Here is an 18,843-nt window from a genome sequence, read left to right as displayed (position 1 = left end):
GGGTTCTTAATGAGAAAATATCTAATACGGAACAAACAATTCGGCAAGATCTTGGGCCGTCGTTGTTGTCCTTTTATTTAAGTAATTCACAGTCTCCCGACGAGGCCTTATCTTGTTGAATCAGAGTGTAAAACATGGGACCACGAGCCGGAGGATTTAGAGGAGGGTCTCGAGGAGGGTCTCGAGGAGAATCTCGAGGCGGATCTCGAGGCGGATCTCGAGGCGGATTTCGAGGAGGATTTCGAGGAGGATCTAGGGGAGGACCTCGAGGAGGATCTAGAGGAGGATCTAGAGGAGGACCTCGAGGAGGCGCTCGAGGCGGAAGGGGGCGAGGCCGAGGTGGCAGAGCCAGGGGAGGTTCCATGGGTGCAGAGGCATCGCGATTTAACACCAGGCTAGGAGAGAAGGAGTAAGATTGTTCTTTCATCCAATTTCCACTGAAAACTGAAATTTCAAATGCTGACATCGAACAGGTCATCAGATGAAGAAGTCTCTGAAGCGGAGTCTTATGTTTCCGATGAGGATGAAGAACTGGATGACTCTAGCTCTGACGGTGAGGAGGCTGAGGAGACAGCCAACGCACCACCTCCATATATGGCTCTTATTCAAAGCTTCACCCAGGACACTGAGCGGAACCCAAAGAGGCGTAAGCTAGACAATGGCAACGCAGCCGAAGCCCTTCCGTCTCAGCAGGGACCGGGCCAAGACGAGGAAGAGGCATCCGAAGAGAAAAAGGATGTTGACTTCGCTGATGAGGCCGAGGAGGACCCCGCAGACGCCTTAGCCGAGGCAGAGTTTGAGCACGAAAGCGACGACGAAGACGTCGAGGATGCCTCGGATCCTTTCGATAGTCATTTCACTACGCCGGACCAGGAGACGACCGCTGAAAAAGTCAAGGCGATCCAAGACGGTAAATGGACGTCAAAACGTATCATGACCAAGCTCTCCAAGGCCGTCTTGATGCTACCAGAGGTGGAGGGAGCTGATGACGTTGCCCTCCCGTCGCCGATCCCGGGACTACAAGCATTGAGGCTCAAGCAGAAGCTAAGCAACATGGCATCTCGCAACCTACCATCTTTCGACAGTTTACAGCAAGCTTTCGCGCCGATAATGTTCAATTACCATGACGTTTTGTACGGTGCCCGGAACGTTGGGAACGCGGAAAAATTGAGGCAGTTAACATGCCTTCATGCTGTTAATCATGCCCTGAAGTAAGATTTTCTCCCTCAGCGTCACTTCCATCTCGCATGTCAGAGTGCTGACCCGCCTACCAGGACTCGAGACCGCGTTATCAAGAACAGCTACAAGCTCTCTAAGGACGAGAACTCGTCCCTGGAGCTGAGAGACCAAGGCTTCACCCGGCCCAAGGTCTTGTTTCTTCTCCCGACCAGGCAATCATGTGCCAAAATGGTGGGCATGATTGAAAACCTCTGGGAACCAGACCAGAGGGAAAACCGCAAACGCTTCGAGGATGCATATGTGGACAAGTCGGAAAAGTTCCGCGACCAGAAACCGGCCGACTTTTTGGATCTCTTCGACGGGAATGACGACGACATGTTTCGGTTGGGCGTCAAGTTCACACGGAAGACGATCAAATACTTTGCCCAGTTCTACAACTCGGACATATTGATGGCGAGCCCTCTAGGCCTGCGTATGGCCATCGGGACTGAAGAGGACAAGAAGAACATGGACTATGACTTTCTCAGCTCCGTCGAGATGGTGGTCGTGGACCAGGCCGACGGGCTGCTGATGCAAAACTGGGAACATGTCGAGTACATCTTCGAACACCTGAACCGACAGCCGAGGGATTCCCACGGTTGCGACTTCAGCCGCGTCCGGACATGGTATCTCGAGGATTGGGCCAAGTATTTCCGGCAGACCATCATCCTATCGCCCTTCGTCACGCCCGAGCTCACCGAGCTGTTCCGGACCCAGTGCCGCAACTGGGCCGGCAAAGTCCGCTTTCAACCCGACTACCAGGGCCTGCTACAGCAGCTCCCCGTCCGCGCCAAGCAGACCTTCTCACGCTTCGAGTGCAGCGCCATCGGCAAGGACCCGGATACGAGGTTTGCGTATTTCACCTCGGCCATCGTACCGTCGCTGGCCAGGCGGGCCCGGGAGCTCAAAGGCACGCTCCTTTTCATCCCGTCGTACCTCGACTTCGTGCGGGTGCGCAACTATTTCGCCACATCGCCTGCGGCCGAAGCCATCACCTTCGGCACGCTTTCCGAGTACGCCGAGGCGGCGGACACGGCCCGCGCGCGCTCGCACTTCCTCAGTGGCCGTCACAAAGTGTTGCTATACACGGAGCGGGCGCACCACTTCCGTCGCTACAAGCTCCGGGGCGTTCAGCGCGTCATCATGTACGGCTTACCGGATAATCCCATCTTCTATCAGGAGATTGCAGGAGGATACCTCGCTAGGAGCGAGCAGGACATGAAGCTGGCGCCTGGGCAGGGGAGCGTACGGGTCATGTTCTCCAAATACGACGTGATGAAGCTGGAGCGGGTAGTCGGGACGCAGAGAGTAAGAAAGATGATCCAGGAAAAAGGTGACACCTTTGACTTTGTGTGAGTTGAGCGTTGGATTTCCTTCTGCCCCCTCTGTGGACAGCTCGGTCTTGGATTTCTGTCTCAATTTTTATATATATACATATTTGAACCGTCTAGATATAGCCATAAAAAAAGATAGACCAGACATGTTCTTGGAACTAGTAGTACATCTGGAATGAGCTTTCGTCGTAGTGATACAGTGGGGTGGCTGTGATGTTGACAGCCGTTTCTGTTTCCCCTTGCAAATCCCTCCTTGCTCTGCAGCTCCTCACGCCAGCCGGAATCGGACACTCCAGTAGAGTGGCTGGTCAGTATAGCGTCGTTGGCCACTTTCCTCTTCCATTCCTGATCTTTCCCCCTCCAATTCCCGCTTCTGAATTAACTGTCAGCCTCGGAGACTTCGGCTTGCCCACCCTTCTTCTTGCTTATCCGCAGCTTATCCCTAAAGCTCTGCACGAGCTTGTCAAACCCCTCCGTGCCGTCCTGCCGATACCGCGTCACCTTGGCGACGTTCTTCTTGGTCAGTTCGTTGAGCCGGGAAACGCCATGAACCTGGGCCCGGGCGACGGCCTTGGCCGTAATCATGAAGCGCATGTCGCGGGGACCGTCCACAAACTCGAGGATCGCCGAGGGGGCCTGGTCGTACGTGTTCCGAGGTTCGGTGCGGAGGACGCGGGTGTAGCCGCCGGGGCGGTTCAGGTATCGGTTTCGCAGCTCGCCGAAGAGCTTTGGAAGGAGATCATGGGGCGTCTGCATGCCGGTGATGCGAGTTAGTCTAGGAGTACATTTGCAAAAAAGAGGCATCATATAAGGACGTCTGGTTGATAATTGGGAACAGGAGAAGCGTACGTAGAGAATGGCTTGGGCTTTTGAACGGGTGGCTGCGTTGTCACGCTTGGCGAGAGTGATGAGCTTCTCGGCCAGACGCTGAGCCTCCTTGGCTTTGGCCCAGGTGGTGTGAATGTGCTCGTGGGCGACGAGGGAGGTGACGAGACCGCGGAGGAGGGCCTGGCGGGCGGCCGAGTTGCGGCTCAAGTGCCTATACTTGACGACGCCGCCGGCCATTGTGTCGGCTGTTGGGGTGGGGGGCTCTGCTCTTCCTATCTGTGACCTTCGCTTTTCCTATGGCCAGCCTTGAAGAGGTGGAGAGGCCGAATGGCTGATGTGGAAGAGTGTCGATATGGGGACGTTGTGAGAGGCTTGGAAGCCGTCGCGAGATGATTCGAGTCGTTGCGGTTGAGGGCCCGTGAATTTTTCTGGCTTCTGGGCTGATGCCGGAGAAAGCCACAGTTGGTGGCAGGCGGCTGTCCAGACACTACCTTATAGTACGAAAAAACCTTCGGGCACGCACGGAGTACCTTGGCACTTGGTACCTTAGGTAACTAAGGTACCTAATAGGGTACCTAGGTACCTAGGTAGGTACCTAAGGTAGGTATCAAGTGGGACCTTCAACGTTCCGGATCCCCACGTCACACACTGGACTACCCAGTTCGGCCCGGATAAGGTACCTTTGCCCACTACCAACAACCACGGGTTGAACGTCGCAGCGACCGAGGACAGCCTTCGTGTGGACTCAATCGCGATATGCGAGTCTCAATTCTGCCTTCACATACACGGGGGACATATATTTAAGTCTGGCTCTGCTCCAATTGAGCGCTTCCATCATCCAAACGCTCTCCACTCCAGCATCAACTCGCGCATATCGGTGACGACCATGGGCTTCACAACCGGTCTCGTTCGTGCACCCTCAATAACATCTCTGCCAACTATCTTTTTTCTGCTCCTTATCTATTGTCTGTACTAATCACTTCATTACATAGACCGGCGGTGTGACTGCTACATTAGGTCTCGCCTACCTTGCCATTTACACCCACCAACGCAACCGAGAGTACCAATCCGAGATTCTCCGTTCTCAAACCCGCGTCCTCGACTCTCTTCTCGAGCCAGTAGTTCCCATACCTCCCCCGAGAAGAGCAGAGATCGAGGCAGCCCGCCGCGCCAACCTCGTCGACACCGCCAAGGACCGCTGGAACTCCGAGGTGGCCAATGCCGTGAACTGGGTCCAGCGCACCGACTGGACCGAGGTCCGCGAGGGGCTCGAGGAAGGCGTGGGAACGGCCTGGCGCACGGTATTCGGAGGCGAGCCCTCGCAGCAAGCTGCGGCGGTCGTAGAACGCGTCGTCACGACCGGCGAAGAGGCGAAGGGAGCATGGGAGCGCGCGCGGGAGAAGACCTTGGCTGCCGCCGAGGCCAGGGCTGCGGAGGCCAGGGTGGGGGCCGCGAAGAGGGTGGAGGAGCTTCAGAAGGCCGGCGAGCGGACGGCGACCGAGGTACGGGAGGCGGCTGCTGAAGCGGTTGACACCGGGATAGAGAAGGGAGAGGCCCTGCTGAATGGAGCCGCGGAGGCCATGTCGGCACAGGTCAGCGGCGCTGCTGACCCTGCCTTGACTTCCGTTTCGCCAGTTGAGAAGGCACTACAGCAGCGATATGAGGCGAGACCCCGGGTGGAGAAGAGTGTCGAGGAAGTGCTACGGGAACGGTACCTACCCACAGACGCGAAGGATCACACTCAACTAAGGGGCATTTAGGCGCGACGATGGACGTGGCTGGTAGAGAATGTCCTCAGCGCGGCTTCCATTGTCGGCGAGGGAGTGAGGAAAAGCCCCGTCTTCCGGTCTTGGAGGGAACCCGCCCGATTTCGATGTCGAGAAGACTGTACCACCTAGCAAACATACTATAGACGACAGGGACTTGGATGTTCTTCCAAATTTTGCAATAGCGTTCTTCTTCTACCATATCCTTTCTGGTTTCTCCTTTGTGCCGGTGGAGTCTCGACTGGCATCTCACCAAATCATAGGTTGGACGGCGCATATCTCAGTCGAGTGGGATTTTTGGGTATCCCCCAGTTTTCGGATCTTGGTGTCTGGTCGCCACTGAGAACCCCAAGCTCATCGACTCGACTCATTTCTGTTCTTCTGCTTCCAATTTATGGCAATCCCTCGCCATCAATAGCATCACACGCAGCCTGATCTTCGACCAAACTCACAACTTTCTCGATGGGTAACATGGGCATCTAGGCCGAGCAAGTCATATGCCAAACATGGAGGGTATGAATGGGAGGGCAGGCCGGGATCAATATGAGGTTTAATAGGAACCCCGAGTATTGTGGCGCATATTACTTTGGGTATGGGCAGATTCGTCTGGGGTCTGTTATTATGAGAGAAAATCCATGAGGCTTCCTCGTACCTCGTACATCATATAATACACCTAGATCTGCATACCAGCTCCGTTATATACAGCAATTATCAATACATAAAAAGACGGGCAACTCAATTCCCGATAAAGTCCAGAAGCCCCCGTTGCCTTGCCACGAAGACTCCGGCCAGGGCTACAGCCCACCGGAAAAGAGCGCCCTTGAAAGTCGGGGAACCGAGTCCGAGAACCAAGACAAGCCAGTAGCGTAGGCCGCGGATGGGACGACCGGCGCGGTCAAAATCGCAGCGGAGGGCGCTCATGCTTCTCAGGCGGGCAAGCTCCTTGGGAGAGTATGGCATGTAGCGGACGCGCAGCAGTTTGTCAACCCAAGCAGGGACCACGGCAACACTGCGACGGTGGGTGAAGACCTCAAACGAGGCACGTCCGCGGTAGGAGCCCGTGCCGGAACTTCCAATACCTCCTAAGGGAAGGGTTGGGATCGAGGCGTGGGTATAGCCGTCGTTAATGGTGGCACCGCCAGAGGTGACACTACCGAGGACTTGGAGGAGAGGTTAGTACGCGGTTTAAGAAAATAAGAAAAGAAAAGAAAAGAAAGGAGGGGGGAAAAAAGAAAGGGGGCGGGGGGGTATACCTTTCTTGCTTTCCTCTTCATTGCCAAAGACAAAGAGGGCCAAGGGGGTGTCGCAGAGCTGGTTGGCCGAGTTGATGGCTTCATCTAGGGTGTCGTACGGTAGGATGGCAAAGACGGGCCCGAAGGTCTCCTCACAGATGACGGGATCATCGATAGAATCCACCTGTACAATGGTGGGCTCGATGAAGAGGCTGGCCTCGTCGGTTGCACCACCCATGACGATTTTGCCCCGGGTCGAGTCGAGCAGCTTCTTTATACGTTGAAACTGGCGTTGATTAACGATCCGAGAGAGGTCGGGGCTGTTCTTGGCCCCGCTAGGGAAGAAGCGCTTGTAGCTTTCTTTGAAAGCGGTGATGAGTTGGGGGACGATGGTGCGATCGGCGAGGACATAATTCTGCGACAGGCAGACTTGACCAGCGTTGAGGGTCTTGGACCAGGCCAGGCGACGTGCGGCAAGCTTGACGTCAGCATGACGGGTGACGAACGCAGGGTTGATACCGCCCAGCTCGAGGCAGACAGGAGTGAGAGTCTCGGCGGCTTTCTGAGAGATGATCTTGGCGACGTGGGTGCTACCGGTATACATGACCTTATCCCACTTGATATCCATGAGAGCCTGGGTCTCGGGGATGGCGCCATTGACGACAGAAAAGGCGGAGGGGTCAAGGGCTGTCTCAACCAACTTCTTTATAACCATGGCGGTGTGGGGGGCATTCTCGGAAGGCTTCACGACAGCGGTGCAGCCGGCCGCAATGGCGCCGATGAGGGGCGTAAGGACAAGCTGAACGGGGAAGTTGAAGGCACCGATGATGAGGACCATGCCAAGGGGCTCCTTGCGGACGTGCGGACGCATGAAGACGAAAGTCAAGGGGACGTCTTCGCCGGGCTCGTCCTTGGCGAAGCGCTCGAGATTCTTGGACAGAAAAATACAATCGTTGGCTACCCAGTCGATCTCGCTGAGGAGGGCCTCGTGTTTAGACTTGCGCAGGTCGGCCCGGAGGGCATTGCAGAGAGCCGGCGTGTAATCTTTGATGGCCCAGTATAGCTTGCGAAGTTGGACCAGACGCCATTGGAGATCCTTGGTCTTGCTGGAACGGAAAGTTGCACGGAGAGTGTCGGTGACGCGGGAGATATCCTCCATCGAGGTATTTTCAAAGTCGGGGATTTTGAGATCCACGGGAGTCGCCATCTTAGTTGGGTGATGTGACGATTCTCAGCTTCTTCTAAGTCTCAGAGTGCTGTGTCGGCCGAGAAACCAAGAGGATACGATTACTACCACCGACTTGGTGACTTGTCAAACACAGAACAACGGAAAATACAGAAGAAAATGCAAAGGAAATGAGCCTGAAAAGAGGGGAAACGGATGGACGACGTCAGAGTTGAAGCGAAGGTAAGACGAATATATCCGTTGAACGTGAGAGATGAGCAGACAACTGGGGCTGCTACAGATGGAGCACTTCGAACAGTATGAAGTCGAGCTTTGACAACAGCCAGAAAATAGGTATGTATATGGGCAGGTCGAGACGAAGCTGTGTCTTGCGTCTTGTTTTGAGATGAAGTTTCAGTTCTAGCGCTGAGTTCCTTGTAAATGGAACGGGCAACGGGGATGTAATGGGCAATTCCGCTGGTGGCTATGCCGAGGAGGGCGACTTGATGTGTACGTTGTTATAGGAGCATGTGACTCGGTGGAGCTAGACTAGATTAGTAATACTCGAACCAATCCTGTCTTCAATGCGAAGTACCAACTACGGAATACGGATAGTACCTGTACGTACTTTATGGATCGCCCCCTAACCCAGATCGCGAACTTCGCTAACCTCCATCAGCAACAACCTAAGGTATACAGGTAGCATTTACTGAAATGACTACAATAATTGACGACCATTCGAATATCAAGGTAGGTATGTGAACAGTTTGTGTTCTAGTATAAGTACACGGTCGATATACATGACTTGTTACACGGCTGAAATCCTCAGTTCCAGCGACCATCTATCCCTTCCACCCCTGCAATGAAGTTAAGATGCGTGCCTCCCAGCTTTCAGTGCAAATATCTTCCTCCAGAGGGGATAGCTGGGCTATGCCCTTAAAATGCTCTCTCTCTGCCGCTCCGCGCGTTAGTCGGTCCTCGCTGTGCGGCCAGCAATTCTGCCACGGTCTCCTTGGTGACGGCCTCATGCTCCTTGGCCTTGTCGCCCTCGGTCAGCTGGGCCTCGGCCGCCTTTCCGGCATCCACCAGCATCGCCTGCTTCCACACGGACGCCAGTTCCTTCTTCCGCTCAGGCGTCATTCGCCACTCCTTAGGGAACTTGGGCTTCTTCTCCACCTTGTGGTGTCGCGTGTCCAGAGGAATGTCCTCAAATGTATCGCTCGGGTCCTGGTATGCCTCATTAGGAATCCTGTGTCAAGGTCAACATGGAAAGCATTCACACGTGTCGTACCTTTGCTGCGGCAACCAGCTTGTCCACCAGCTCCGACAGATAGCGCTTGTTCTGCGCGGCGTGGTCGAAGCTCTCACAGCTCATCTTGATGATGTCCTTCTGAGGGTTCAGACGAGGTCCGGCCAGCTTCCTGAGCTTCTCCCGCTGTACCGGGGTGAGGTCGAGGTCTGACGGCGAGAACTGCACCACCACCTTCTTCTCCGCCGGATGGGACTCTCCCATATACGTCGTGTATCGGAACCGAAGAACTTGATCCGATGTTGGCGGCTCAAAGGGCTTGGCCAGTTCTGTCAATGTGGAAAAGAAAGAAAACAAAATGCATTAGCTTGCGGAACACAGCACTATACCCCGGGAAAGACTTTGGGCGAACAAGGGGAGAGAATCTTGGGAGTCCACGGGGAAGGGGTATTGTGGGCTTATAGTTGTCTCCTTGAACATACTGGCTAGAAGTGGCATCTCCCACACCGCAACCCGGGCATAGTGTCTGTACTCCCGAATTTCGTCAAGCTTGCCATGCGCCATGGAAGTAATGTCGTTCTCGTCAAACTCGTCGCCCACGTCCTCCGTTATGGTGTCAGGGTCGTCCTCGTCGTACCAGAAAGACCTCCTGTTGATTTTCGCCCGCGCGGTAATAACTTTGTCCTCGGGATCGGAAGAATGCCCCGCGCGGAGTTCGGGCTCCTCGCTCTCGAGAAACTTGGTGAGCGTGAGGGCCTCTCCCTCCGCGCTCCCTTCCCTGACGATCTCCTCGAGCGTCTTCAGCTGTTCTGGCGACAAATCCTCGAAGGCATCCTCGAGATGGTTGTAAGGGCTGGGCGCGTGATCGTCTCCTTCTTCGCCACGTGCGCCATCCCGGGCCCATCGCGTCTGGGTGGTCGTGAACGCTCGACGTTGGACGATGCTATGGCGTAATGGGGTCCCGACTCTCGGGCTCGCACTGGTAGCCGCGACCGGGACCTGCCGGCATGTTCGAAAGCATAGCCGAAGGGCGTGTCCCGCAGCTGCTGACATGGTGGTGGTCTAGCAACTGCAGCTGCGTGGGTGGAATACTCGGGAACTGTCGCGGTGGAACCTCAATTCCTCAATTCCTCAATTCCTCAATTCCTCAATTTCCAGTTCCAGAAAATTTGGCGTCAGTCGACTACAGAGTACCGTGCACGGAAGTTGACAAGACGAACACACAGCCACATTATGCGAAGCCACATCACACACTAGCCACATCATCTTCCACGCTTAATAAGCCAGCAGGGTACCAAAAGTACCTCCGTACCTGCTCACCTTCCATGAGCTCCTCGCCGCGTCCATGTTCATCTACCTCTCAGTGCCTATCCGCACATAGTGCCTGCCTCTGGCAGTTACATTACAATGTATGAAAGCAACGGGATTTAATTGAGAGAATACAGGATGATGCACCCAATTTTTTCTTCCTGAATGCATCATCTGATAAACCCTAGGGCAGAAAATGTCTACCGTACAGTCGTCCCAAGCTCCGTCTGAGCGTCATTGTCTTGTCACGGTTGGGGCGACGGCTCGCTTCACCCAGCTCCTCGCCGAGGTTTTGGAATCGCCTTTCCTCTCAGTCCTCCGCCAACACGGATTCACCCACCTAACGGTCCAATGCGGCAAGGACCTGGACTGGTTCCGCGCCACCATCAGCAAGCTCTCCTCGCAAGACACGAAGGGCCTGCAAATCACTGGGTTTGATTTCGTCGATGACCTGATGCACGAGATGGTCAAGTGCCGAGCCCAGGCACCCTCTCGTCGTGACGGCGTCGTTATCTCCCATGCAGGTAAGTAGAAATCGGAAAATAACCAGGCGACAGCTCGCTCGCCCTGTGTCCGTCACAAGCAGGGGGTTGGGAGGGTGAAGGACGAAGGACGAAGGAGGAGGCGGAGGGGAAAGAAAGAAAGAAAGAAAGCAACACCATTAACACCATTCCAGGCACTGGCACTCTCCTAGATGGCCTTCGCGTCGGGACTCCCCTCATTGTGGTCCCCAATCCGACGCTCAAGGACAACCACCAAGCCGAGCTCGCCGAAGAGGTCCAGTCTCAGGGGTATGCCATCTGGGGCCGCCTCGGCCAGATCGATTATGCCCTCGAGCAGTCGGAACTCCTTTGCGATAAGAACGCCCAGAAGTTCCGGTCGCATCCTATTTCCGGTTCTCGTGCCTCCCAGGAGTGTCCCGACTCAGGGGAGCTCATCGACGTCGACTTGTGGAGCGTGAGCGCCGCTATGATGAACCGCTATGCGGGCACACGCGAGAGTAATCAAGCCCCCATTGTCGGTGCCACGCCGGCTGGAGAGTTAAGGAGAGAGGAAGCAAGCCAGATGGCTTTGGATTAGGAGTTCACACGGCCACCTTCCGAACTGCAACCTCTATCTCTATCTCCGCTACCTTCTCAAGGTTCATGGGGCCAATCCATACCATACGCCGGAAATTATGTTTAGAGCAGTGCAAATATGCATAGGGTACTCATTCATTTACGGGCGTATGGAGCTCTATGGCATGTAAAGAATGAGGGTGGGAATTCTAATCGGTCTCATTTATTCAGCATGAATCCACTGGGCTTCCAGGGTACTGCACACCTATGGCAGCGCAGGAGTAGCCCAAATTTTGACAGCCGCATCCCATCCGACGCTCGCGACCTTGCCACCTGCTACCCATGCCACGCCCGTGACACCCTCTATATGGGCGTTTTCCGCTTTGACCTTCCTCCCCGGATTGGCCAGGCTGTAGATGACGACGTCAGCGCCACGCGAGCCCGAGGCGACGTGCGTGCCGGCATCGTTCCAAGATATACAGGTGATCTTGTTCCTGTTGTGCGCAGCCCATCGATCGGCGCACTTGCCGGCGATTTCCCACGAGTTCGTGTCGTAGGGGTCGATGCTTCCATTGCTATTTCCCGCTGCGAGATACTTGCCGTCCTTCGAGAACGACAGGCAGGAAATGGGGTGCGTCGACCTGTCCAACGACTTGGTCTCGGATAATGTGCCGTTCGCGTCCACCGTGTAGATCTTGACTGATTGCCCGGACCCAGTCGCCACAATGGAGCCGTGCGCCGCAATCGCAGCCGGAGTGTACCCTGGACGGTTCTCAGCGACAAGCTTCCCCGCTCGATACACGTCCACCCCATCGATGGTGGCCACGAACGTAAGCCCACTGCCGACGGCCACGCCCTGGGGTTGCGAGGAGAGTGAGACAGCTTCTCCAACATAGGAACCGGTAGATTCGTTAATCGTCCTCAGCTTGTCGTCCCAGCCGACGCTGACAGTCTGTCCATCCGCTCCGGCGAATTGGGCGACCTGGTTGGTGTGGCCATGGCCCTCTACCGCGGTGCTGATTCCATTGCTCACATCCCACTTGCACACGCGGCCATCAAAGCTTCCCGTCCACAGCGTCTGGCCAGTTCCGTCCGAAGAGGCGCCTAGAGCTGTGACGCTCTTGTTGTGACCCTGGACGACCTTGGTTGCCTTGTCACTGCCCTCGTGGAGGTAAAGGAGATCACCATCCCGGTTGATGCTGATGACCAAACCGTCACTCCTGCCGTGGACCCAGACGACGCCAAATTGCTGGCCACCCAGGTTCCACGTATGCTTGGCAGGACCCGGCTCTAGCCCCCAAAGCTTCACAGTACCGTCGGTGCTAGCAGTGACGAATCTCTGGCTATCCTTGGCCCACGACACCCCGAGTATGCTGCCCTTATGCTCCCCATCGCTAATCTTCACGGTGGGTTCACCCGTCTTCCCGTTGTAGAGCTGGATACGACGGTCAGCGCCAACGGTGACGAGGTGAGCGCCGTCGGGCGAGAAGGCAGTGCCGTAGATGAAGTTGCTGTGTATGTTGGCGACCTTCGAGTTGAATTTGAATGGAGCGCCGTGGAAGAAGCACATGGTGCAATCGTCGGAAACAGTCGCTGCCCGGAGAGGCCGCTGCTGCCGTAGGGCGACGGCATTGATGGACTTGGAGTGGCCGCTGATCTCGCCGACGGAATTGCCGCTGTCGGCGGTAATGCAGTGGCCGAACCGCTCGCTGCCTTTACCAACGGCAATGATCCGCTGCGAGTCGCCGTCCCAGGCAATGTCCTTGATGGGACCCGAGATGATAGGGTACTCGCCTGCCGTGACGATCAGCTGGGCCGCCCCTCTCTTCGATTCGGACGCGCATCACACTTTGGTCCCATACCCTTGGTGTTTACAACTTCCACAGCATCCCATATTCTCACGTTCCCAGCCTTGTCACCACTGGCAATGTAGAACCCACTAGGGGAGAACCGGGCCACTGTTGTGGTTGCATTCTTGTGGCCGTTGTACTGCTTGCAAACGGACGGGTCGTCGATGGATCGAATATAGATAGACTTGCCAGACTTGATTTGAAGTTAGTTGCGAAGAATTGTACACAAAAAAATGATTCAGGGCTTACAGCGTAGACTATGCGTTCTCCCTTATTGTCAACGGAGAGCTGAGTCGGTTGCAGTCCCTCGTCTGTGCCTAAAGGTAGGACGGCCGGGGCCGGGGCGAGGATCTTGCCGATGGTAAGGGACATTTCGTGAAAAGATGAAGAAAGCTTGGGATTGAATGTCGAATAGAAGCCAACAGTATGGAAAGTATTTTCGCGTGCTTTATGAATTGCGGAGAGTATTTTCCTTGAACAGGAATGGCCCTGCTGCAACCCAGGAAGCGTGGGGATGATGTCCAAGGAGCGTGCCTCGAAACGACCTGGCGGGGTCAGTGCTGCGATGCCCAGGCAACCCCTCTGAAGAGGAACAGAAAAGTCAGGTCAGGGGTTGCATGACGTCGCGCTTGATTATATAATCATGCACCTTCCCTTCCACCAAAACCCGCCCACGTCCCACACCCCATATCGGCCCCTGGGTCAAATCTCCCTCCGTTGGGGAATCCCAAGGACAACCCCTTCGCCGTCGATTATTAGAACATCAACGGCTCAACCCTGCCCAGGAAGAGCCCGTCGCTAATTGGGTGCTAGCCCGGGCGTCGTTGGGCTTCCCCCCAACCCGAGCCCAGATCAGGGAATTCGCCCAGAAGATTCTGACTGCACAGAACGACACAACACCTCTCGGAAAGCAATGCATGCATGGATTTTTAGCCAGGCATCCTTCTATAAAAAACATTAAGAGCAAAAAGGATCAAGAACAGGGTGCTGAGGGGTAATGGTAATGGGGAGAGGAAGAAAAGATGCGCGGAGTTCTGGAAGTGAGGCTTTGTTTGAGAGACACCTAGCCATGCCTTAAACCCTCACGATCCGCCGAATCCTCGCCTGAGGAAGGCCTATTATTGATACAAAGGATGATTAAAGTTAATTACGTTTTATTCGCGACTTCATCTTCCTCGCTTGAGTGGGTGGGTTGGGTAGCCTGCTGATGTTTGTCCGAATTTCATACACATACATCCCATCTGCTCCCACAGCCAGCAGACAGACCTAAACCCAATCCTTTTCTTCCTCAAGGAAGGCCGCCGAAACAAAAATATGACAACCATACGTCCTTCTCCTTACGTCTTCCAAACGCCATAGTCTATTTCACAACATTTGCGGCATGCGCCGCCTGCCACCCCTGGATTTGACGTTCCTCTATTTTTTCTTTCCCTTCGATTTGCTCTTAGATGCGCCGTTGGATTTCGTCGATGCTACGCTGGATGCTCGTGATGGGGAGGCCGACGTGTTCTTACTGCCGGCCTCAGACTTGACATTGTCTAAAGCCTTGTTCTGTAACACTGTTAATATACTGGGCAAAAAAAAAAAAAAAAAAAGAGGAAACCAAGCGTTGCACCGGTGGTGCGTGTGCCTCACCTTAACGCCCTTCTTGGCCTTCTTCTTGGCCGGCGCCATTCCCAAAACGCTGTCCTCGTCATTCTCTTCGTCTTCCACATCCCTCTTGACCTTGCCGTTGGTGGTCGCTTTGCTTGGCTGAGCATCCTCGAATTCCTTGACAATGGTGGTGAGCAGGGTCTGACACCGACGGCTGAGCTCGGTGGGTGTGCGACTGAGGAAGAACCAGTCGAAGCGGAAGAGTGGTGACTCGGCGATCTCATCCCGAAGCTTTTCGTACAGCCCGGGGCTGTCAATGCCCAGCTTATCGAGAAGCACCAGTAAGAATCGGTCCTCCTCTTCGGTGTACACCTTCTTGTTCGTCGTAGAGACCGAGTAATTGATCTTGAGCTGCTGTAAGGGCACCCGGCACTGCGACATCTTCTTGCGCAGAAGCTTGCGCTGGTGTTCAATCTTGCGCATGCGTTCTTCGCCATCCTCGATCGTCTTGATGTACTTGTTGTAATCCGCAATCTCCTTATACCGTTGCCAGAAGACCTTGGCGTATTGCTTCACATCGGCAGCATTCTTGTTATCAATGTCCTCGGCAATGTTCTCGTAGTCGTGGCGACCATACCGACCGGACGCATTTATGAATTGCTGGAAGTCTCGACGGTTCCAGTCGCCAAAGCCTTGCTGCGAGAGGCGCTGCTTTTCTTCCTGCTCTTCTTCGGTGAGTGGAGTGGCGTTGTCGATTTCCTGCTGGTCCAGAGCTCGCTCCGCCTCTCGTTCAGACAGGTTTTCGTCATCTCCGTCAGGCAATGGGACCTTATACCCGACCTCTTTGCGATAGTAGGCCGTTTCGCGATCCTGCAGATCGCGTAGCCGGGGAGGGAAAAATTGCCAGTCGTGGATGGGAACTTGTTTCGGTGCTCTGGGCGCTTTAGGCTTGCTTTCTTTCTCCTTGGGAGGGTACATGGTCTGCCTGAAGTAGGCATCCATCGAGTAGGACTGCTCCTTCCGCTCCCGCTTGGTCGGATTGATCCAGGTCATCCCGATATCCTTCTTGTTCGTCTTGAAATCCTCGCCCTTCCAGTTGTACGCGGATTCGGATGTGAAGTTCTGCAGCTCGTCGATTCCAAGTTGCTCGTATTTGGCATTTAACTCCTTAGTACGGGCTTCGCCGGACGCAAGAATCTTTTCAATATCGTCGTCGTCCATATCTGCTCCATTGGAAGCGAGGGAGCCAGTGGCTCCTTTAGTCTGGAACACCTTCTCGGCCCCATGCTGAATCATGGAGAGGAGCTCGTCCTTGTTGGCCGCAGCCTTAGCAGCAATCTGCGCCCGGCCTTGCTGGATGACAAGCTGATCGAGCCGCAGCTTCTGAGCTGCTCTCTCCAAGACCTTTTCCTCAATGGCATTGTCAGTGACGAACCGGTAAACGACCACCTGCTTCGTCTGCCCGATACGGTGCGCCCGGTCCATGGCCTGCAGATCGGCCTGGGGGTTCCAATCACTGTCGTAGAGAACAACGATATCCGCCGTGGTCAAATTAATGCCCAGACCTCCAGCTCGGGTGGTCAGAAGAAAGATGAACTTTTCGGACCCAGGTTTGTTGTATTCGTCGATCGCGGCAATGCGATCCTCGTGGGCAGTGCTACCATCGATACGGCAGTACTTATACTGCCTGAAGACACAGTAGTCTTCCAAGATATCCAGCAGACGGCTCATCTGGGAGAAAATGAGGACACGGCTGCCTTGCTGTTGGAACTTGGCGAGGAGTCTGTCCAAAACGACCATCTTTCCAGAATTTTGAACCAAATGCTCATCTGTCGTGTAAGGGGGACCCGGTTCTGCTCCCTCAAAGAGGTAAGGGTGGTTGCAGCATTTTCGAAGCTGCATGACGATGTTGAGGAGTCTTGTCTTGGACTCCCGCTTCCCCCCAGCACCGTTGACAGCATCGATATCCTTCTCCAGAATTTTTTGATACCACTTGACCTGCATCTCCGACATGCCGAGATATAGATTGACTTCCTTCTTGGGAAGCAGACTCTTCTCGACGTCGCTTTTCACGCGGCGGAGCAAGAATGGGCGGAGTACTCGATGAAGCTGTTGAACTACCGTATCTTGGTCCCGGTCCTGGCCGGAGAACCACTGATCAAAGGCCTCAGAATCGCCAAATACGTCTGGGAGGAGGAAGTTGAGCAGAGCCCAGAGCTCGTGCAAGTTGTTTTGAAGAGGCGTTCCTGTGATGAGTAGGCGGTTCCGTGAGTTGAAGAGGCGAATGACCTGGGCGAGAGATGACTCCTCGTTCTTGATGCGATGCGCCTCATCGATGATAATATACTCCCATGCGAACTTTTTCAAGTGTGCCTTTTCGCGTAGAATCATCTCGTAGCTCGTGATACAAACGTCGAACTTCTCCTCGACGAGACGATCGTTGATCAACGCGTGCCGTTCGTCTTTCGCACCCTGCAAGACCAAAACGTTGACCTCGGGCGTCCATCTCGTAAACTCTCTGTTCCAGTTGTCCAGAGTCGATTTTGGCACTGTGATGAGATGAGGACCCGTGATGCCCATGATATGTCGCAAATAACCCAGGAATGCAATGGTCTGTAGCGTCTTTCCTAGACCCATCTCGTCCGCCAGAATGCCGGAGATGCCGTTCTCGTGCAAAGAAATCAGCCAATTGAGACCAGCAATTTGATAGTCCCTCATTTCGCCGTGGATGAAGGCTGGCGACTCGCGGAACACAGTTTCTGCCGATCCCCCGTGCTTCTCGTCGAGTAGTAGTTCGGCATCTTCTTCAGCCTCGGTCCGCCGATGTCTTCCGCTAGCTGCGCCGCCCTGACGAGCTCCGCCTCTCCTGCTACTGGAGGCTTCTTCGTTCTGTCTGTCGATCTCGGCCATGATCTCTCGGATTTTAGGATCAGGGTTGGTTTCGATAAAGTGGCGGAAAAGGTCGGTTAATCCTAAAAGATAGCGAAACCTCCGCAAAGTGTCCTCTTCCTACGAAAACATGAGGCAATCAGTACATCTCTTCATCTTCTTTTATTTTGTCTTCTTTTTCTTCCTTAGCAAGATCGTTCTGGGTGGCGCAGCTGGCTTACCTTGGACTCTCCGAGGCGGTCATGTTTCTTGCCAAATATACTACGACGAAGCTGATTCGCCTCTGATCGCTTCCGGCGCCCATCTGTCACTGGCTCACCAGCAACACTACTTGCCGTTGTGTTGGGGTTAGTGTCTGAGTCGGTATATTCAGGCGTCTCGTCAACCTCCTGTTCAACCCAGTTAGCCAACAGAGAAACCGAATGAAGGTCCGGTGGCGACGGACTAGCGGGCCAAGTAGACTGTGAGATAACTTACCATGTTGTCTGTGTGATGATTGTCCGGCGCGTCCGACATTGACGCGTCCGTGTCGACGGCGCTGGGCCGGGGCCGAGGAGCCATGGTGACCACGAAAGAGGTCACTTAACGCGACCAAGACGCGTTCCGATTGCTGCGAGGTGGAATTCGTAAGGGTATGGAAAGAAGATTGACAAAAGTCCGGTTGATGATATTAAAAGGGAAATTGAGTCAGGGATGAAAGAGGGAACTCCAGGAAGGCGGGAAGAAAGGTCGCGGGGAGGGGATTTGGGTTGGAGGAAGAAAGGTGGAAATCGCAAGACCAAACGTTTGACACCAGCCAAAAGGTGTACCTGCCTTTTACCCATGCTGCCTTGATCATTTCAAGGTGGTGCCGGGCGCCACGAACGGAACGGGCACCGGCTGGGGATGGTCCAAGCGTTCCCCGACGTAATTTCTGAGCAGATCTGTGTGGATAAAATATATTCCGAGATGGCTCATCAACCCGGCGGATAATACGGGGTATGTTCGTTCCATGGCTGCATTGACGAATGGCTTTTGACGTTATCTGGGGACTGAAGACATGAGTTGAGTTTTGGTGTCAGAAGAATCGGGTTAATAAGACGTCTGGCCACATTCAGTTGCCTGGGCCTTGGGGAATTGCCGTCATCTCCCTAATGTCACTTATTCATAATCTCCCGAAGTGATGTATACCTTATACTCCGTACATACCTACCTAAGGTAAGGTAGGTATGGTGAGAATTGTATCTAGGTACCTTATTACGGTACCTGAGTGAAAAAGGCTACCAACAGAGTAGGTACATATTCGTATTTACGTTACTTGGTACCTTATGGTGTACCTCCCAGGAATTACGGAGTACTGTAGACGCACAGTAT

The 18,843-nt window shown here is 54.4% G+C and overlaps 8 protein-coding genes across 8 annotated transcripts; 3 read left to right on the top strand and 5 right to left on the bottom strand.

Annotated features, from left to right (window-relative positions):
* The first annotated feature begins 3 nt into the window (after nt 1-3).
* On the top strand, nt 4-2,917 carry SODALDRAFT_317242 (DUF1253-domain-containing protein). Its single transcript, XM_028609333.1, has 3 exons — nt 4-409; nt 474-1,211; nt 1,275-2,917. The coding sequence occupies exons 1-3, from the start codon at nt 135-137 to the stop codon at nt 2,572-2,574; spliced, it is 2,313 nt and encodes a 770-aa protein (XP_028463452.1). The 5' UTR covers nt 4-134; the 3' UTR covers nt 2,575-2,917.
* SODALDRAFT_301261 (ribosomal protein L17) lies at nt 2,565-3,813 on the bottom strand. Its single transcript, XM_028608899.1, has 2 exons — nt 3,402-3,813; nt 2,565-3,302 (listed from the first exon to the last, which is right to left on the bottom strand). The coding sequence occupies exons 1-2, from the start codon at nt 3,615-3,617 to the stop codon at nt 2,931-2,933; spliced, it is 588 nt and encodes a 195-aa protein (XP_028463451.1). The 5' UTR covers nt 3,618-3,813; the 3' UTR covers nt 2,565-2,930.
* On the top strand, nt 3,708-5,616 carry SODALDRAFT_381793 (hypothetical protein; the record flags this gene model as incomplete). The annotated part of the gene is made up of 6 exons (XM_028615184.1): nt 3,708-3,743; nt 4,042-4,119; nt 4,207-4,287; nt 4,373-5,066; nt 5,166-5,203; nt 5,410-5,616. 6 exons carry the CDS (start codon nt 3,708-3,710, stop codon nt 5,614-5,616), a joined length of 1,134 nt encoding a protein of 377 aa, XP_028463450.1.
* A 130-nt stretch (nt 5,617-5,746) lies between these two features.
* On the bottom strand, nt 5,747-7,995 carry SODALDRAFT_317237 (aldehyde dehydrogenase 3H1). The gene is made up of 2 exons (XM_028609332.1): nt 6,400-7,995; nt 5,747-6,306 (listed from the first exon to the last, which is right to left on the bottom strand). Exons 1-2 carry the CDS (start codon nt 7,583-7,585, stop codon nt 5,882-5,884), a joined length of 1,611 nt encoding a protein of 536 aa, XP_028463449.1. The 5' UTR covers nt 7,586-7,995; the 3' UTR covers nt 5,747-5,881.
* Nucleotides 7,996-8,291: 296 nt separating this feature from the next.
* On the bottom strand, nt 8,292-9,949 carry SODALDRAFT_329007 (37S ribosomal protein S24). The gene is made up of 3 exons (XM_028610829.1): nt 9,275-9,949; nt 8,835-9,121; nt 8,292-8,770 (listed from the first exon to the last, which is right to left on the bottom strand). Exons 1-3 carry the CDS (start codon nt 9,843-9,845, stop codon nt 8,480-8,482), a joined length of 1,149 nt encoding a protein of 382 aa, XP_028463448.1. The 5' UTR covers nt 9,846-9,949; the 3' UTR covers nt 8,292-8,479.
* Nucleotides 9,950-10,171: 222 nt separating this feature from the next.
* SODALDRAFT_71450 (glycosyltransferase family 28 domain-containing protein) lies at nt 10,172-11,302 on the top strand. The gene is made up of 3 exons (XM_028615611.1): nt 10,172-10,201; nt 10,289-10,624; nt 10,777-11,302. The coding sequence occupies exons 2-3, from the start codon at nt 10,297-10,299 to the stop codon at nt 11,178-11,180; spliced, it is 732 nt and encodes a 243-aa protein (XP_028463447.1). The 5' UTR covers nt 10,172-10,201; nt 10,289-10,296; the 3' UTR covers nt 11,181-11,302.
* SODALDRAFT_329005 (WD repeat-containing protein) lies at nt 11,207-13,559 on the bottom strand. Its single transcript, XM_028610828.1, has 3 exons — nt 13,258-13,559; nt 13,021-13,201; nt 11,207-12,952 (listed from the first exon to the last, which is right to left on the bottom strand). Exons 1-3 carry the CDS (start codon nt 13,378-13,380, stop codon nt 11,424-11,426), a joined length of 1,833 nt encoding a protein of 610 aa, XP_028463446.1. The 5' UTR covers nt 13,381-13,559; the 3' UTR covers nt 11,207-11,423.
* Nucleotides 13,560-14,095: 536 nt separating this feature from the next.
* Nucleotides 14,096-18,428, bottom strand: SODALDRAFT_329004 (SNF2 family domain-containing protein). Its single transcript, XM_028610827.1, has 4 exons — nt 17,968-18,428; nt 17,712-17,879; nt 14,644-17,610; nt 14,096-14,559 (listed from the first exon to the last, which is right to left on the bottom strand). The coding sequence occupies exons 1-4, from the start codon at nt 18,049-18,051 to the stop codon at nt 14,425-14,427; spliced, it is 3,354 nt and encodes a 1,117-aa protein (XP_028463445.1). The 5' UTR covers nt 18,052-18,428; the 3' UTR covers nt 14,096-14,424.
* Between the last annotated feature and the right edge of the window lie 415 nt (nt 18,429-18,843).

This window comes from Sodiomyces alkalinus (genome assembly GCF_003711515.1).
Source record: "Sodiomyces alkalinus F11 unplaced genomic scaffold SODALscaffold_11, whole genome shotgun sequence".
Lineage (NCBI taxonomy): Eukaryota > Fungi > Ascomycota > Sordariomycetes > Glomerellales > Plectosphaerellaceae > Sodiomyces > Sodiomyces alkalinus.
Note: the sequence above shows the minus strand (reverse complement) of the source record. Positions and strands in the feature narration are given on the sequence as shown.

What these genes read in the sequence shown, in the direction of transcription:
- SODALDRAFT_317237 (XM_028609332.1), bottom strand. Translation starts at nt 7,585, where the DNA reads ATGGCGACTCCCGTGGATCTCAAAATCCCCGACTTTGAAAATACCTCG. An exon ending in TGAAGAGGAAAGCAAGAAAG is followed by an intron (nt 6,307 to 6,399) that starts GTATACCCCCCC and finishes CTCTCCTCCAAG; the next exon opens with TCCTCGGTAGTGTCACCTCT.
- SODALDRAFT_329005 (XM_028610828.1), bottom strand. Translation starts at nt 13,380, where the DNA reads ATGTCCCTTACCATCGGCAAGATCCTCGCCCCGGCCCCGGCCGTCCTA. An exon ending in GAGAACGCATAGTCTACGCT is followed by an intron (nt 13,202 to 13,257) that starts GTAAGCCCTGAA and finishes CTTCAAATCAAG; the next exon opens with TCTGGCAAGTCTATCTATAT. An exon ending in GGAAGTTGTAAACACCAAGG is followed by an intron (nt 12,953 to 13,020) that starts GTATGGGACCAA and finishes TCGTCACGGCAG; the next exon opens with GCGAGTACCCTATCATCTCG.
- SODALDRAFT_329004 (XM_028610827.1), bottom strand. Translation starts at nt 18,051, where the DNA reads ATGGCTCCTCGGCCCCGGCCCAGCGCCGTCGACACGGACGCGTCAATG. An exon ending in ATCATCACACAGACAACATG is followed by an intron (nt 17,880 to 17,967) that starts GTAAGTTATCTC and finishes TGGGTTGAACAG; the next exon opens with GAGGTTGACGAGACGCCTGA. An exon ending in ACCGCCTCGGAGAGTCCAAG is followed by an intron (nt 17,611 to 17,711) that starts GTAAGCCAGCTG and finishes ATGTTTTCGTAG; the next exon opens with GAAGAGGACACTTTGCGGAG.
- SODALDRAFT_301261 (XM_028608899.1), bottom strand. Translation starts at nt 3,617, where the DNA reads ATGGCCGGCGGCGTCGTCAAGTATAGGCACTTGAGCCGCAACTCGGCC. An exon ending in AAGCCCAAGCCATTCTCTAC is followed by an intron (nt 3,303 to 3,401) that starts GTACGCTTCTCC and finishes ACCGGCATGCAG; the next exon opens with ACGCCCCATGATCTCCTTCC.
- SODALDRAFT_317242 (XM_028609333.1), top strand. Translation starts at nt 135, where the DNA reads ATGGGACCACGAGCCGGAGGATTTAGAGGAGGGTCTCGAGGAGGGTCT. An exon ending in ACCAGGCTAGGAGAGAAGGA is followed by an intron (nt 410 to 473) that starts GTAAGATTGTTC and finishes GACATCGAACAG; the next exon opens with GTCATCAGATGAAGAAGTCT. An exon ending in GCTGTTAATCATGCCCTGAA is followed by an intron (nt 1,212 to 1,274) that starts GTAAGATTTTCT and finishes CCCGCCTACCAG; the next exon opens with GACTCGAGACCGCGTTATCA.
- SODALDRAFT_329007 (XM_028610829.1), bottom strand. Translation starts at nt 9,845, where the DNA reads ATGTCAGCAGCTGCGGGACACGCCCTTCGGCTATGCTTTCGAACATGC. An exon ending in GGAGATGCCACTTCTAGCCA is followed by an intron (nt 9,122 to 9,274) that starts GTATGTTCAAGG and finishes CCACATTGACAG; the next exon opens with AACTGGCCAAGCCCTTTGAG. An exon ending in AGCTGGTTGCCGCAGCAAAG is followed by an intron (nt 8,771 to 8,834) that starts GTACGACACGTG and finishes GAGGCATACCAG; the next exon opens with GACCCGAGCGATACATTTGA.
- SODALDRAFT_71450 (XM_028615611.1), top strand. Translation starts at nt 10,297, where the DNA reads ATGTCTACCGTACAGTCGTCCCAAGCTCCGTCTGAGCGTCATTGTCTT. An exon ending in CGTCGTTATCTCCCATGCAG is followed by an intron (nt 10,625 to 10,776) that starts GTAAGTAGAAAT and finishes ACACCATTCCAG; the next exon opens with GCACTGGCACTCTCCTAGAT.